The sequence below is a fragment of the Bidens hawaiensis genome, unplaced genomic scaffold (assembly GCF_021521415.1).
Source record: "Bidens hawaiensis isolate Kalapana, Puna unplaced genomic scaffold, B.hawaiensis_p1.1 tig00015932_1, whole genome shotgun sequence".
Classification (NCBI taxonomy): domain Eukaryota; kingdom Viridiplantae; phylum Streptophyta; class Magnoliopsida; order Asterales; family Asteraceae; genus Bidens; species Bidens hawaiensis.
Window position 1 is genome coordinate 127,806 of NW_027492435.1, and position 13,613 is coordinate 141,418.

The window sequence follows — 13,613 nt, forward strand, 5'->3', positions numbered from 1 at the left end:
GGGTCATAACTTGAGAGGGTGAATTGAAACGAAGAGGCTTTGGCTGATTTATGAAGATGTGAGACACGGTTTGACAAAGTTTTGATATCACAAGTCAATGAGGTGATTGTAAGGCCACTAATTTGTGACTTGCGATATCAAAATACGAAACTCGTAATATATTTATGGTCAAGTTAATAATTAAAGTGGGCGATAAATCCAGATATGAGATGAGAGCTTCGATGCTATTGTCTAATGTTATTGTCTATCACTAAATGTCATCGATCCCATGAGCTTGTTTATTTCCGTGGTGATCTTGCAGGCTTGAAACAAACTGTTTGAATAATGTTGTTAATACAATTCACAATAAGTTAGATGACAAAGATGTTGGTCTCCCACTCAATATAACAGGGATGGACACTCGTTATGAGGTGATCAATCCGTGGTTACATCAGTCCAATCTTGAGTTTTTAGCAATTTACGGTATGGGTGGAAGTGGTAAAACTACACTGGCCAAATATATATACCGAACAAATCGGAAAGAATTTGAATATGTGAGTTTTATTGAAGACATTGGTCGTACATGTGAAAGACCCAACGGTTTACTTTCTGTACAGAAACAACTTTTTACCGACATTTATGGGGAATGGAGAGAAATACCTGGTGTTTCTCGAGTTCAGTCTATGATTGGGAAACACTTGCGGATGAATAAGGCACTCATCGTTCTTGATGATATTGTTGGTTATAGTCAGTTAGTTGAATTAATTGGAACAGGGAGGATTAATGCACACAGCAAAATTTTAATTACAACCCATGAAAACCCAGATAAATTGTTTTGCTCGACGGATTGGAGGTACCAAAAATATGAAATGGGATTACTGAATGATGAGGAATCTTTTGAGCTTTTAAATACTCATGCATTTGGATCCAAAATTCCCATGTTGGGTTATGAGGAGCTTATAGCACAGGCAATACAATATTGTGAAGGAAATCCACTGGCTCTTAAAGTGTTGGGCTCATCTATGTTTAAGAATTGTACCATCCCAAATTGTAAAAGTCAACTGAATTTATTGGAAAAACTTATTGATTCTCGAATTCATGATGTACTTGTAAGAAGCTACAAGTCATTGCCAAATGATACTGTGAAAGAGTTGTTTTTGCATATTGCCTGCTTCTTTATTGGCAAAGATTTTCCCCTGGATTATGTGGTAAAGATATCGGAGCCTGATTTCTCCGCAATATCTGGAGTCGAAACCCTACTAAACACATGTCTTCTTTCTGTTTCACCAAACAAAACACTCATTATGCATAGATTGCATCAGGAGATGGGGAAGAACGTGGTTTTTCAAGAATCAACAAAATTTCCTGCAAAGCGTAGTAGAATCTGGCTAAGTAGCGATTCTTATAATATATTGAGCTTAGGAGAGGTAAGAGGCTTCATATCCTTATGTTCAATCCTTCATTTAATTTCGTTCTTACTCCTCTTTATCTAACATTATGTGGTTTCATATCTTTTCTTTTTAGGGTTCAAAAAAGGTAGAAGGTTTAGCAATTGACATGAAAATGTTGCGGAATGAGGGTTTTGAATTCACGGTAATATAGAATAAATAAAATCCTAGTTTTGGTTTTGAAATTTTAATTAAAAGGAGAACAAAGTTGTTTATGTTAACAAGTTTTTTACAAGTTCTTATCGTTTTTGTTCATCAGATCTCTTCATGCTATATTTGCAGGCATCTGAACTTACAACAGACGCACTCAAAAATATGGATAGCTTAAAATTGCTCCAGCTAAATTTTGTGGAACCTAGTGGATCCTACGAGAGATTTTCTAAACATTTAAGATGGCTTTGTTGGCATGGATTCCATTTAGCAACCATACCCTCTGACTTATACATGGGAAACTTGGTGGCTATAGATATGAGCTATAGCAACTTGGAAATATTTGAACCTCCTATGGTAGTGAATCCAATACTTCTTTTTGTTATGTCTTTTTATCTTAAAGTTCTGCATGAAACGTATGGAGCTAAGAAATATGTAACTTTGAACAGGTTCTTCAGTCATTGCGTATTCTTAATCTTAAAGAATCCCACAAACTTTTTGAAATCCGGAGCATCTTCAAGATCCCTCATCTTGAGACTTTAATTCTTTGGAATTGTTACAGTTTGGTTAATGTTTGTAAAAGCATTGGAGACCTTACAAGTCTTGCAATATTGAACATGACAGGTTGCAAAAACCTATTCAGGCATACAAATATGTCTACTTCTAGGGGAGTTGATACAAAACAGCCTACTTTTTCCTTCCCAAGTTCATTACATCAGTTATTCCTCAAGGACTGCCATCTTATAAGTACTGATTCTTTTCCTTTGAGTTTCGGTGGTCAACCAGATTTGCAGTATTTAAATTTAGGCAATAGTCTCTTTGAGTTTTTGTCTTGCTATAATAGTATTGAACGTCTTCGGGTTCTTGACTTGAGTTTTAGCTCTAGACTCAAGTGTCTTCTATGTCTCCCTAGTACACTTGCGGAATTATATATATGTGGTTGTGAGTTACTAGAGACAATAACCTTTGAATCACCTCAATTTAATTTGCAAGAGTTTAGATATGAAGGCTGTATCCATTTGTATGAAATTGAAGGATTTTTTAAATTGGTACCGGTAGCTAAACTAGATGAAACTGATTTGGGACACTTGAAGTGGCTAAAAAAATATAAAAAATATGAGGTGTGCCTTGTTGGTGATGATGAGCTCACGGTAGGCAGAAGTAGGCACATCCAGGTACGCTGTTTCTTTCTGAAATATATAATTAGTATACCATTGGCAAACTAATCATACAGAATGATTGATCCCTTTTGTTTGTGTGGCACAGATGCTTTATGAATTTGGTATAATAAGCACATCTCTGCCAGATATAATGGATCCAAACATGACACCTAAGTATATATCTAAATCATCTGCTCTGTCCATTGATGTGCCTTCTATTCCTAGAAAGAGGCTCGAAGGAACTAATGTAACTTTCAAGTATGAAATATAAGGTGAAGACTGGGCGTGGTTCTGTAAAATCAGTACAACTAATGGTGATGTTGATTTGATGTACAACCCTAAAGTCTTTGGCAAACTTGAATCCGGTGAAATGTGCATATGGTTAAGCTATTGGCCAATTGGAAACAAATTGAGCGTCGGAGACACGGTAAATGTATCCATTGTTGTCATGAGCGGATTGGTGGTACATGAATGTGGTGTGAGCCTTGTGTACTCTAATCAGGAAACCGTGAAAACTAACATGGGATGGATAGAAATTGTGGGAGGAGATTTGTCTAGATTTCAACTAAGCACAGGAGCGTACTATCTTTGTCGTAAAGATTTTTTTGAGTTAGTGGTGGTTGGTCGGTTGACCCTTGATTGGTTTAGGTTGCTTGTTGGCGACACCATAGAATATACTGGTATGTCGCTTGATGTTGTAAAACTACTTATTTATCTTTTTTTTTCAGCGACCAACCCTACTAATACTTGTAAGGGTTACTAGCAAAATTATCTCATTTGGGACGCGAACCCTGACCTCCCAAGGGAGGAAACCCTTAGGGAAAACCTCTTTGACGCACCCAAGTGATGACCAACCTACTTTTTTGTGTTTCTATTAAATTGTGAGCTGGAAATTTAGGAACTTTCTCGTATATTTTATTATTTTATGTCACAGAGGTAAGAGGATGGAGAAACAGTGGTCAACCAAAACTAGTTAATCAGTCACAATCAGAGTTGAAAACAATTAGACATATCATACATGATCCTGAATTGGTAAGTTTGCCCTTTCTGTAGCATTTGATAACAACTTGAGCTTTTCTAATCTACGCTTTGGATTTATTAAAACAAAAAAAACAGGGTGACACTTGCAATATGGCGGAGAAGTCCAAATCATCTTTTGGTGATAAAACTATGGCTTTGACATCTGGCACTAAATCTGAATTAGTTGATAAAACGATGGTGGTAAGTAAATCTACTAGTAATGGATAACTGAAAGAGCTTGATGTTTAGTTGTACTGGAAATTAAGTCTCTCCCCCTAATTCAGGAAATTCATGACAAGCAGTACAAGTCTAGCGATTTTATATCAACTTTTGATGAAACGACGATGGAAGAATCGGATCCTTACTCACATGTAAGAAGAAACATTAAACATTTTCCTTCTTCTTAAGTAATAGGCCAGAAAACCATACCAGCTTGGGAGCCAATGAAGCAGTGGTAGAAAAATAATATTCGGCAATTAAAAAAAGAAAAAGATACGAGAAACTACAAGCAGGCTTCTTTCGTTTCGCTAGTTCTGATTATCATCCCTCTGTTTTAGTTCTGTTTCAGTACTACTATATATATGGTCTTATATATTGTTTTTTCTAATAGTATTTTACATTTCAGAAAATTGTGCTTGCGGTGAACTTAAGCAGTAAAACTAAAGAGCGGGAGATGCTGCATGCATTAAGTATGCTTCAAGGCATCGAATCAGTTAATTATGATAATAAGGAGGAGAAACTAACTGTCATTGGGGATGTTGATTCTGAGACATTGATTAGTCATGCTAGGAAGATTGCGGACATAAACTTCTCAAGTGCAAGACCTGCCTCAGAGATGTCCGCTGATAATACTGTGGCGGTAACATCTGGCACTAGATCTGAATTATCCAATGAAACAATGGACGTAAGTCAATATATTAGTCTAATGGATAAATAAAAGAGATTGATGCTTCATTGTGTTGGAAATTAAGTCTCTCCCTTAAATACAGGAAATGCATGACAATTTCATATCTACTTTTAATGAAATGGCATTGTATGAATCTGATCTTTACTCCCTTACAAGTAGACATTCACGACTACATGAAAGGTATGACCCAGTTTCATTTGCCCTTATTTCGTGATTTGTCCAATATAATTGCTATATTTCCTTGTTCCGGCAGTGAGTTAATGTTTACACTTTAACATTACTCTACATTATGATGATTTTATTACAATATACATACTTCCTCCTACCAAGCAATGAAGGATATTGTGAGACTTTAAAATTAAATTGTGACACTAACTAACAAATCTAAAGAAACCAAATCAATCTTGATCCCTCTTTGAGATTCCGTGTTTCAACACTCGATCAATAGTACTTCCACATGCTTCTTTCCTTAAATGTGCTTTACTACTTTCAAGAACACATACACTACACTTTCATCTCAAGAAACCAAATCAATCTTGATCCCTCTTTGAGATCCAGTACACGGGTGAAAGGACCCTTTATCTTATTTACATGCATGATTACCCTTAAGCTAATTGAGTTCGACATAATATTTGACCAATATGGCTTCTGCTAATTTATACCATTTTATACCAAAGTTCATTGTAAATTGGTACAACTTACTACATGATATATCTATTGTGAGGATTTTCCTTGCATCTACTTTCACATTATTTAAAATTAGTTTATGCTGAATTTTTTTTAAAAAGTATTCACCCCGCTTGTTGGCAGTTAAGTTGACAATTAGTTGTTTGTATATAAAATACTAAGCAGGAGAGTGGACTCTGCAACTGATGACGGAGAAAACTCGTCTTTATCAACTTCAACACATTTATGTCGCAGTTTTTCTCTAACAGAAATTATTTCTGCAACCAAGAACTTTGATGATGAAATGATAATTGGAAAGGGTGGATTTGGAACAGTGTACAAGGGTCAAATGGCTGGTCATTTGGTAGCCATCAAACGGGCGGGTTCTACGTCCAGCCAAGGGGCACTTGCATTTAGAACAGAAATCAACATACTTTCCACCTTGCGCCACCGTCACTTGGTGCCTCTCATTGGTTATTGTCATGAAAACAAGGAGATGATCCTTGTTTTCAAATTTATGTCCAAGGGGACCCTTTACCATCATCTACACATTGACAATACTCCGTTAAGTTGGTTGACACGGCTCAAGATAGCAATAGGTGCTGCACGTGGTTTGGACTATCTTCACACTGGTGTAAGCAACAATTATGGAGTCATTCATTGTGATGTGAAGAGTACAAACATTCTTTTAGATGCGAGCTGTGAAGCTATGATTATGGATTTTGGGATATCGAAAATCTGCCCAACCGATCAATCAATTTTTTATGTTGAAACTAGTGTCCAAGGAACATATGGAACCAATCAATCAATTTCTCATGTTTATACCACTGTCAAAGGAACATTTGGATATTTGGATCCAGAGTATTTGAATACTTCAAAATTATCAATGAAAACAGATGTCTACGCCTTTGGGGTTGTTTTATTTGAATTGCTATCCGGAAGGGTTGCAGTAGACCTACACAAAGAGGACGACCAAAGTTTGTTGGTAAAATGGGCTCAAAAATGTGTAAATGATAGAAAATTAAATAAGTTGGTTGATCCTAATATCAAGGGAACAATTTCTACCAAATGTTTAAGAAAGTTCACCCAAATGGCAGCTCGTTGTGTGCATAGTGTTCCGAAAGACCGGCCTACCATGAATGAGCTAATGGCCTCACTTCAAGTTTTACTGGAACTACAGGAGAAATCTAATCGTTATGCACAATCATCATGCATAAATGGGTTTCCTTAGGAAGATTTAACCAAACTCAGGTATACATAAATTTTTCATTACTGTTTTATATGCACTGTATTATTTTCTTAACTATTCTACTCTGCTATATGGTACATAGATCAACTAATCAACCTATTTTTCATTAGTGTTGTATATGCGCTGTATTATTATTATTATTTTTTATTTTTTTCAGGTTCTTAGGCCAAAGTGGAACAAGTTCCCAAAAGAACCTTAACGACAACAAGAAGCAGCTTCAAGATGAATAAGTGATCAGAGTGGTAAAAAAAATGTGCATATATATGATGAATAAAAAAATTGTGAACGAATTTGAAAACATATTCTTGTGTCAGGGGAGTTATTGACATACCCTCAAATTTCGACTAACGAGATTTTCCTACGTGCCGCGTGACATACAAGGATCATTTAATAATGTAAAATTGTCATTTAATATCAATCATTAATATGAGAAAGTAGAGTTACAAAGTAAATTACTTTTGCCGAAACGTAAAACAAGTATAAGTATTAAAATCACTAGTTCACAACTTAATGCCCCAACACCACAATTCATGACACCCAAATTACGCTTAGTTTTTTTCGGGAACGCCATGCAACCCTTATGCATCCTAACTTCTAGTATGCACCTTAGTGATTTAAGGAACACATGCTAAAAAGTGTCAACACAGTGGTTGGTGAGTTTACATGTTTGTAAGTAGTATTACTAAAATCTCTTCGCTATATCCCATATACTAATGACCCGAAAATGTAGGACTTACAGGTTTGGTAATGTATGCACTCTAATATGCACATGATTTTACAGTCTTACAATATCGAAAAGATAATGCTTGTATGCATGCTTTCTCCCCCAAAAGAAAACGTAAGTATGAACCAAGCGTCCCGCTAACGGTTACCTATTGCTAATTAAACAATAAGTGTATGTGTTCATGCGTCCTTGACAGAACTCAAGCGTCCGGCAAATCTGTGTATCCTAAGTTCAAGTAGAGACTAACAATGCAAACAAGTTTGACCATGTTGGTAATTACATTAATGAAATATGTTAAAAGAGGTTATAACATGTTTCATACATCAAGTATTGGTTAAACAAACACACATCTCAACACATAACCCATAAACATATATTGAATTCTCAAGGCAGATTTTAGCATGCAAAGATGTATTTTATTAACTAAGCAAATCATTGAGTTTAATTATGAAAATTTGACCACAGTAGCCTATGCATGTTAGGCTTCTCAAATTATTTTTATTAAAATTTTTCAATGTACACAAAAATCAAAACAACTCAACTATCACGTAAAGGCACGTGCAACAACAATGCACAACAGAAAGTCATGACTAACATGGGATGGACAGAAATTCTGGGAGGAGATTTGTCTAGATTTCAACTAAGCACTAGAGCGTACTATCTTTGTCGTAAAGATTTCTTTGAGTTAGTGGAGGTTGGTAGGTTGACTCTTGATTGGTTTAGGTTGCTCGTTGGTGACACCATTGAATATACTGGTATGTCTCTTGATTTTTTTTTCAATGACAACGCTACTAATCCTTGTAAGGGTTACTAGCAAAATTTTCTCAATCGGGACACGAAACCTGACCTCCCAGGGAGGAAACCCTTAGGGAAAACCTCTTTGACGAACCCAAGTGATGGCCAGCCTACTTCTTTGTGTTTGTTTTAAATTATCAGCCGAAAATTTAGAAACTTCCTTGTATATATATATATGTGTGTGTGTGTAAGAGGATGGAGACACATCGGTCAACCAAAACTAGTTAATCAGTCATATTCCAAGTTGAAAACAGTTAGAAATATCATCCATGATCCACAATTGGTAAGTTCGTTCTTTCTATAGCAGTTGATAAAAACTTGAACTTTTCTAATCTATGCTTTGGATTTATATTAAAAAAAAACAATAATAAAGGTTGAAACTTGCAATATGGGGGAGATGTCCACATCTTCTTTTGGTGATAAAGCTGGGCGTTGACATCTGGCACTACTAAACTAGTTTTATATGATTTGAAATGGATTCATAATTGTTTTATTGATCTGTTGTGTATTTCTCAAAGGTGGAACAAATAATGATAAATACATGAATAAGATGGTACTAAAAAGGAAATACAATAATAGAAAACTTGATCTTTGGACTCCAACGTTCACTTGATTGCTACCATTGACTTGTGATATCTTCTAAGAAAGGAATATGATACTCTAATATATTTTCCTTTTTTCCTTTTATTTCTAACACTCCCCCTCAAGATGAGTAGTTGGGTCTCTAATACTCAGCTTGCAAAGAACCTCGCCGAATATTCTTTCATTGACAGCTTTTGTTAATGTATATGCTAATTGGTCTTAGAACGAACGAATGGCAACTCTATAAGTCCAGCATCTATTTTTTTTGATGATGTTTCGGTCAACCTCTATATATTTTGTGCGATCATGTTGGACAAGATTTTGTGAAATTTGTATTGCAGCTTTGTTGTCACACATGATTCTACTAGCTTCTGTTTGGAGAAAACCGATTTCGGTCATAAGTTTGCATATTCATAGAACCTCTGCCACGCCCGTGCAATTCCTCGGAATTCTGCTTCGTCACTAGATAGTGCTACGACCTTCTGTTTTTTGCTTTTCCATGTAACTAAATTCCCACCAACTAAAGTGAAGTAACCCGATGTTGATCTCCCGTCATCTTTGTCCCTGCCCGGTCTGCATCAGTAATTGAACTTTTAAATTTTTATTTGGTTGAAAGAGAACCTCGTGGCTTGTTGTCCCTTTGAGATATCTGATAATTCACCATACTGCTTCCATGTGAGTGACTTGAGGTTGATGCATAAATTTGCTGACTATCCCCACTGCATATGCGATGTCGGGACGAGTATGCGAGAGATATATTAATTTTCCTACCAAGCGTTGATATCTTTCTTTGTCTGCCACTTCTCCTCCTTCTTCCATATGAAGTTTGTGATTGACCACCATTGTCGTATTGGCTAGTTTGCAGTCGATCATTCCTGTCTCTGCTAAAAGGTTAAGAATTTTTTTTTGGCATATAAAAATACCCTTTTTAGATCTTAGTACTTCAATCCCAAGAAAGTACTTAAGCCTCCCTAGGTCCTTCATTTCAAATTCTTTAAACAAGTTTGCTTTCAACTTCTTCATTTCTTCATCATCGTTTCTTGTAATGATCATGTCATCAACATATATAATTAAACAAGTTACAAGATTACCTCTATTTTTAAGGAAGAGTGTATGATCGGAATTGCTTTGTCGAAAACCATATCCCTTCATTGCTAGGGTAAATCTGCCAAACCAAGTTCTAAGAGATTGCTTCAGCCCATAAATAGTTTTTTTTTAAGCGACAAACTTCCTTTGCTTTGAAATTTTCTGTGAACCTAGGTGGAGCTTCCATATACACCTCTTCTTTTAATTCTCCATGAAGAAAGGCGTTTTTAACATCAAATTGGTGAAGTGGCCATCCTTCATTTGCAGCGATCGAGAAAAGGACCCTGATTGTGTCAATCTTGGCTACTGGAGAGAATGTTTCTTGGTAGTCAATACCATACGTTTGAGTGTAGCCTTTAGCCACCAAACGTGCTTTGTATCTTTCAATGGTTCCGTCTGGTTATGTTTAATTGTGAAAACCCATCGACATCCTACGAGTTTCTTTCTTATTGGACGATCACATATTTCCCATGTATTATTTTTAATCAGTGCTTTCATCTCTGTTTCCATAGCATCCTTCCAGTTCTTTGATCCTAAAGCTTGTTCCACAGAGTTTGGAGTTTGTTTAGCGTATAGGGAAGCGTTAAAGGCTTTAGCTTCTTTAGATATGTTTGCTTATGCTATGTTGGATATAGGATATCCGGAAGATTTGGATTGTTTCTCTGGTGAGTATCTTTTTGCAGGAATTCCTCTATTGACTCTTGATGGGAGGACATATCTCTCGACTATTTCTTCTTGTCTTGTTTCTTCTAGCATGGGTTCTTCTTGTTCCAACTGCATAGTTTCTTCTTGTTCCACCTGCACTGTTTGTTCTACTTCTATCTCATGTTCATTAGTTACATCAATATTTTCATGAGATCCTTCATTTGTTGTGTTTTTAGATATATGAGAATTACTTACCTCGAGCGTTGGATCAGGAGGTGTTGGGATTGTAGCACTGATTGTAGATCCACTAGATTGGTGTGGAGTCGGTGACTTATCTTGGGTATTGAATTCTTTGGATGACGAGGCCCATTTTGGAACCCATTTTAGCCAACTAAGTGTGTCGTGTTCTTTCTCCCCCTCAACACTAAGTTGGGAGGCATAAAAGAATTCAGCTTCAAGAAAGTCACAATTCATGGTTGTGTACACATGACGTTTTGTTGGACTATAGCATATGTACCTTTTTTGATTGACACGATAGCCTATAAATACACATTTTTCAGCACATGGATCAAGTTTGTTTCGATTGATTTTTGGTATGTGGACAAAAACATAACACCCAAATATCCGTGGTTGTAACGTGAGATTGGGCGGAAGTTTGGTGAAGTTTTAGAGGGCTTGGAGAGGTGTTTTTAGATCAAGAGCCTTTGTTGGTAGTCGATTAAGGAGATAAGTGGCGGTGGAGAGGGCATCAGGCCAAAAAGATTTAGGAGTTTTAGATTCAATTAAGAGGGCCCGAGTTATTTCTAAGAGAATTCGGTTTTTTCGTTCGACTAGCCCCGTTTTGTTCAGGGGTGTAGGAGCAAGATGTTTGGTGAATTATTCCTTTTGCTTGACAGAATTGTGTCATTGCGGTATTAATGAATTCCCCACCATTATCAGATCGAAGAATTTGGATGTTGGTTTTAAACTGTGTTTGTATCATAGTATAAAAACTAGTAATTTTGTCAAAAAATCAGATTTATGTTTTAGAAAATATATCCATGTCATACGAGTACAATCGTCAACGAAAAGAACAAAAAAAACGAAAATTTTTCCCCACAACAACTTCTGCCGGTCCCATACATCCGAATGAATAAGGGAAAAGGGTAAATTAACTTTCGTGTTATTCGATTTAAAAGTATGTATATGACTTTTAGCTAGAACACAAGTTTCGTAGTTTATTGGTTCATTTAAAGGAAATAATTTTGGAAATAAAAGATGTAAATAACCGATAGATGGGTGTCCCAGTCGTCTATGCCATAACCAAGCCTCTCGATCTATAGTTCCATGAGCTAGCATCACAGTACCATGTTGAGTCACTTCGTCCACATAATACAATCCTTGTCGTTCAGTGCCACACCCAATAATTACCCCGTCCTAATGTCTTGTAAATTGCAAAAAGTGGGGTGCATTAATAATGAGCAATTTAATTCCTTTGTTACATGACTAATAGATAACAATTTATGTGACAAATATGGAACATAAAGACAATTTGAAAGTCTTAAAGTCGGTGAAATTTCTATAGTTCCCCCTCCTTTCACGGGAACTATTCCCCCATTTGCGGTTTTAATATGGTCAATTTTAAGTTTGGAATTTGAAATCATATCCGATAATTCAAAAGTCTTGGTGTCGGTAACACCACAATCAAATATCCACGGTTTATCTATTTGTTCACAAGTTTTAGCCATATTAGCTTTACCAAAGAATTTTTCTCCTATTATAGGTTTATTAGAGATATTTTGAGTCATTTTTGTAAAAAACGAGTTTTGAGTAATATTATTTTGTAAAGCTTGATTATTTGGTAAAAGTTGATTACTTTTTGGATACTTAAAATCATGTTGGTCGCATTGAACCAATTCAGGGGTTCATTTGCAAATAAGATAAAAGTTGAAGGAGAAAAGTAACTAAGATTAAATAAAGAAGGATTTGAGTAAATATTCTCAAACCCTTTACCTCTCTTCCTGTAGTCAACAGCGCCTCCATCTCTGGTATCTCTCCCGCCGTCGCCGCCGGTGGTGCTTCCACCATTACTTGTAATCTCCAACTGCCCGTCACCGTCTATTGAGACGCCAGGTAGTAACTGAATCAGGGGCTAATCCTAACGGCATCTCAATGTTAAATTCACCAGTCTTAAACCCGCTAGGAGGCGATGATTCGTTGATTGACTGTTCAGAATCGTCAAACAAGAACCGTTGTTGCAACGATTCGTGGTTTATGGTGCTGTTGTTGTTCGTTGGAGCCAAGGTTTCCGGTGGCCGTCATACTATCTGAGGAGCTCTATTTTTCTGTTTGGTTCAGATTTGTGAGGCACGTTTTTACGAGATTGATGATTTGTAAAGCAAGCTTTTCATTGTCGGCGTTGTCGGTCACACCACATATGGTTTGTAGGATTTCGACAATCGTCAAGCTATCCGAGGTTTGTTTCTGGTTGTGGTTTTGATGTTTGTAATGGTTGGTTTTGATGAGATTGATGATTTACAAAGCAAGATCATTATTGTCGGTCATTTTTTTGAGAGGGTTGAAAGAATCGGGTAGATGATGAGTAGTATTGAACAGGTTTAATCCAATGATCATAAACACTGCTTTGATACATGATTTGAAATGGATTCATAATTGTTTATTGATCTGTTGTGTATTTCTCAAAGGTGGAACAAATACATGATAAATACATGAATAAGGTGGTACTAAAAAGGAAATACAGTAATAGAAAACTTGATCTTTGGACTTCAACGTTCACTAGATTGCTACCATTGACTTGCGATATCTTCTAAGATAGGAATATGATACTCTAATATATTTTCCTTTTTTCCTTTTATTTCTAACATTATACCCGTCCAGTGACCGGGTAGTTTGATGTTATAGAAACAAAACTATCTTTATTTGCATTCTAAATCATAAACAATATTACTTTATGATAAAAATAGCACTCGTTTAACATATAAGTGAAAAATGATCAAGTTCAATAAAATAAAAACAAAGCAATAAAAAACCTTGCTTAATCCCTTACTCAAATCTCCCAGCTCAAATCTGATACATCTAGTGACCTAGTGTTTATTAGAGAGCAAATGCAACAAAATGGGCAAGCTGGTTAATGGGGCAAAAAGTCAATATATAGAGACCTTTGTTTGACATGAAATGGGTTGGATTGAAACGAAACTATGTT

General features: G+C 36.1%; 2 protein-coding genes across 2 annotated transcripts; both read left to right on the forward strand.

Annotated features, from left to right (window-relative positions):
- The first annotated feature begins 247 nt into the window (after positions 1–247).
- On the forward strand, positions 248–3,008 carry LOC143550187 (disease resistance protein RPV1-like). Its single transcript, XM_077040879.1, has 5 exons — positions 248–1,406; positions 1,504–1,572; positions 1,710–1,934; positions 2,027–2,752; positions 2,844–3,008. The coding sequence occupies exons 1-5, from the start codon at positions 393–395 to the stop codon at positions 3,006–3,008; spliced, it is 2,199 nt and encodes a 732-aa protein (XP_076896994.1). The 5' UTR covers positions 248–392.
- A 57-nt stretch (positions 3,009–3,065) lies between these two features.
- LOC143550174 (uncharacterized) lies at positions 3,066–6,809 on the forward strand. Its single transcript, XM_077040875.1, has 8 exons — positions 3,066–3,417; positions 3,672–3,769; positions 3,854–3,958; positions 4,042–4,128; positions 4,383–4,661; positions 4,747–4,844; positions 5,517–6,551; positions 6,737–6,809. Exons 1-8 carry the CDS (start codon positions 3,066–3,068, stop codon positions 6,807–6,809), a joined length of 2,127 nt encoding a protein of 708 aa, XP_076896990.1.
- The last annotated feature ends 6,804 nt before the right edge of the window (positions 6,810–13,613 follow it).

Excerpts from the sequence above, each read along its gene's own strand:
- LOC143550174 (XM_077040875.1), top strand. The coding sequence starts at position 3,066 with ATGTACAACCCTAAAGTCTTTGGCAAACTTGAATCCGGTGAAATGTGC. Across the intron at positions 3,959-4,041 it reads TAGTTGATAAAACGATGGTG|GAAATTCATGACAAGCAGTA; the intron begins GTAAGTAAATCT and ends CCCCTAATTCAG. Across the intron at positions 4,129-4,382 it reads AATCGGATCCTTACTCACAT|AAAATTGTGCTTGCGGTGAA; the intron begins GTAAGAAGAAAC and ends TTTACATTTCAG.
- LOC143550187 (XM_077040879.1), top strand. The coding sequence starts at position 393 with ATGGACACTCGTTATGAGGTGATCAATCCGTGGTTACATCAGTCCAAT. Across the intron at positions 1,407-1,503 it reads ATATATTGAGCTTAGGAGAG|GGTTCAAAAAAGGTAGAAGG; the intron begins GTAAGAGGCTTC and ends TTTTCTTTTTAG. Across the intron at positions 2,753-2,843 it reads GCAGAAGTAGGCACATCCAG|ATGCTTTATGAATTTGGTAT; the intron begins GTACGCTGTTTC and ends TGTGTGGCACAG.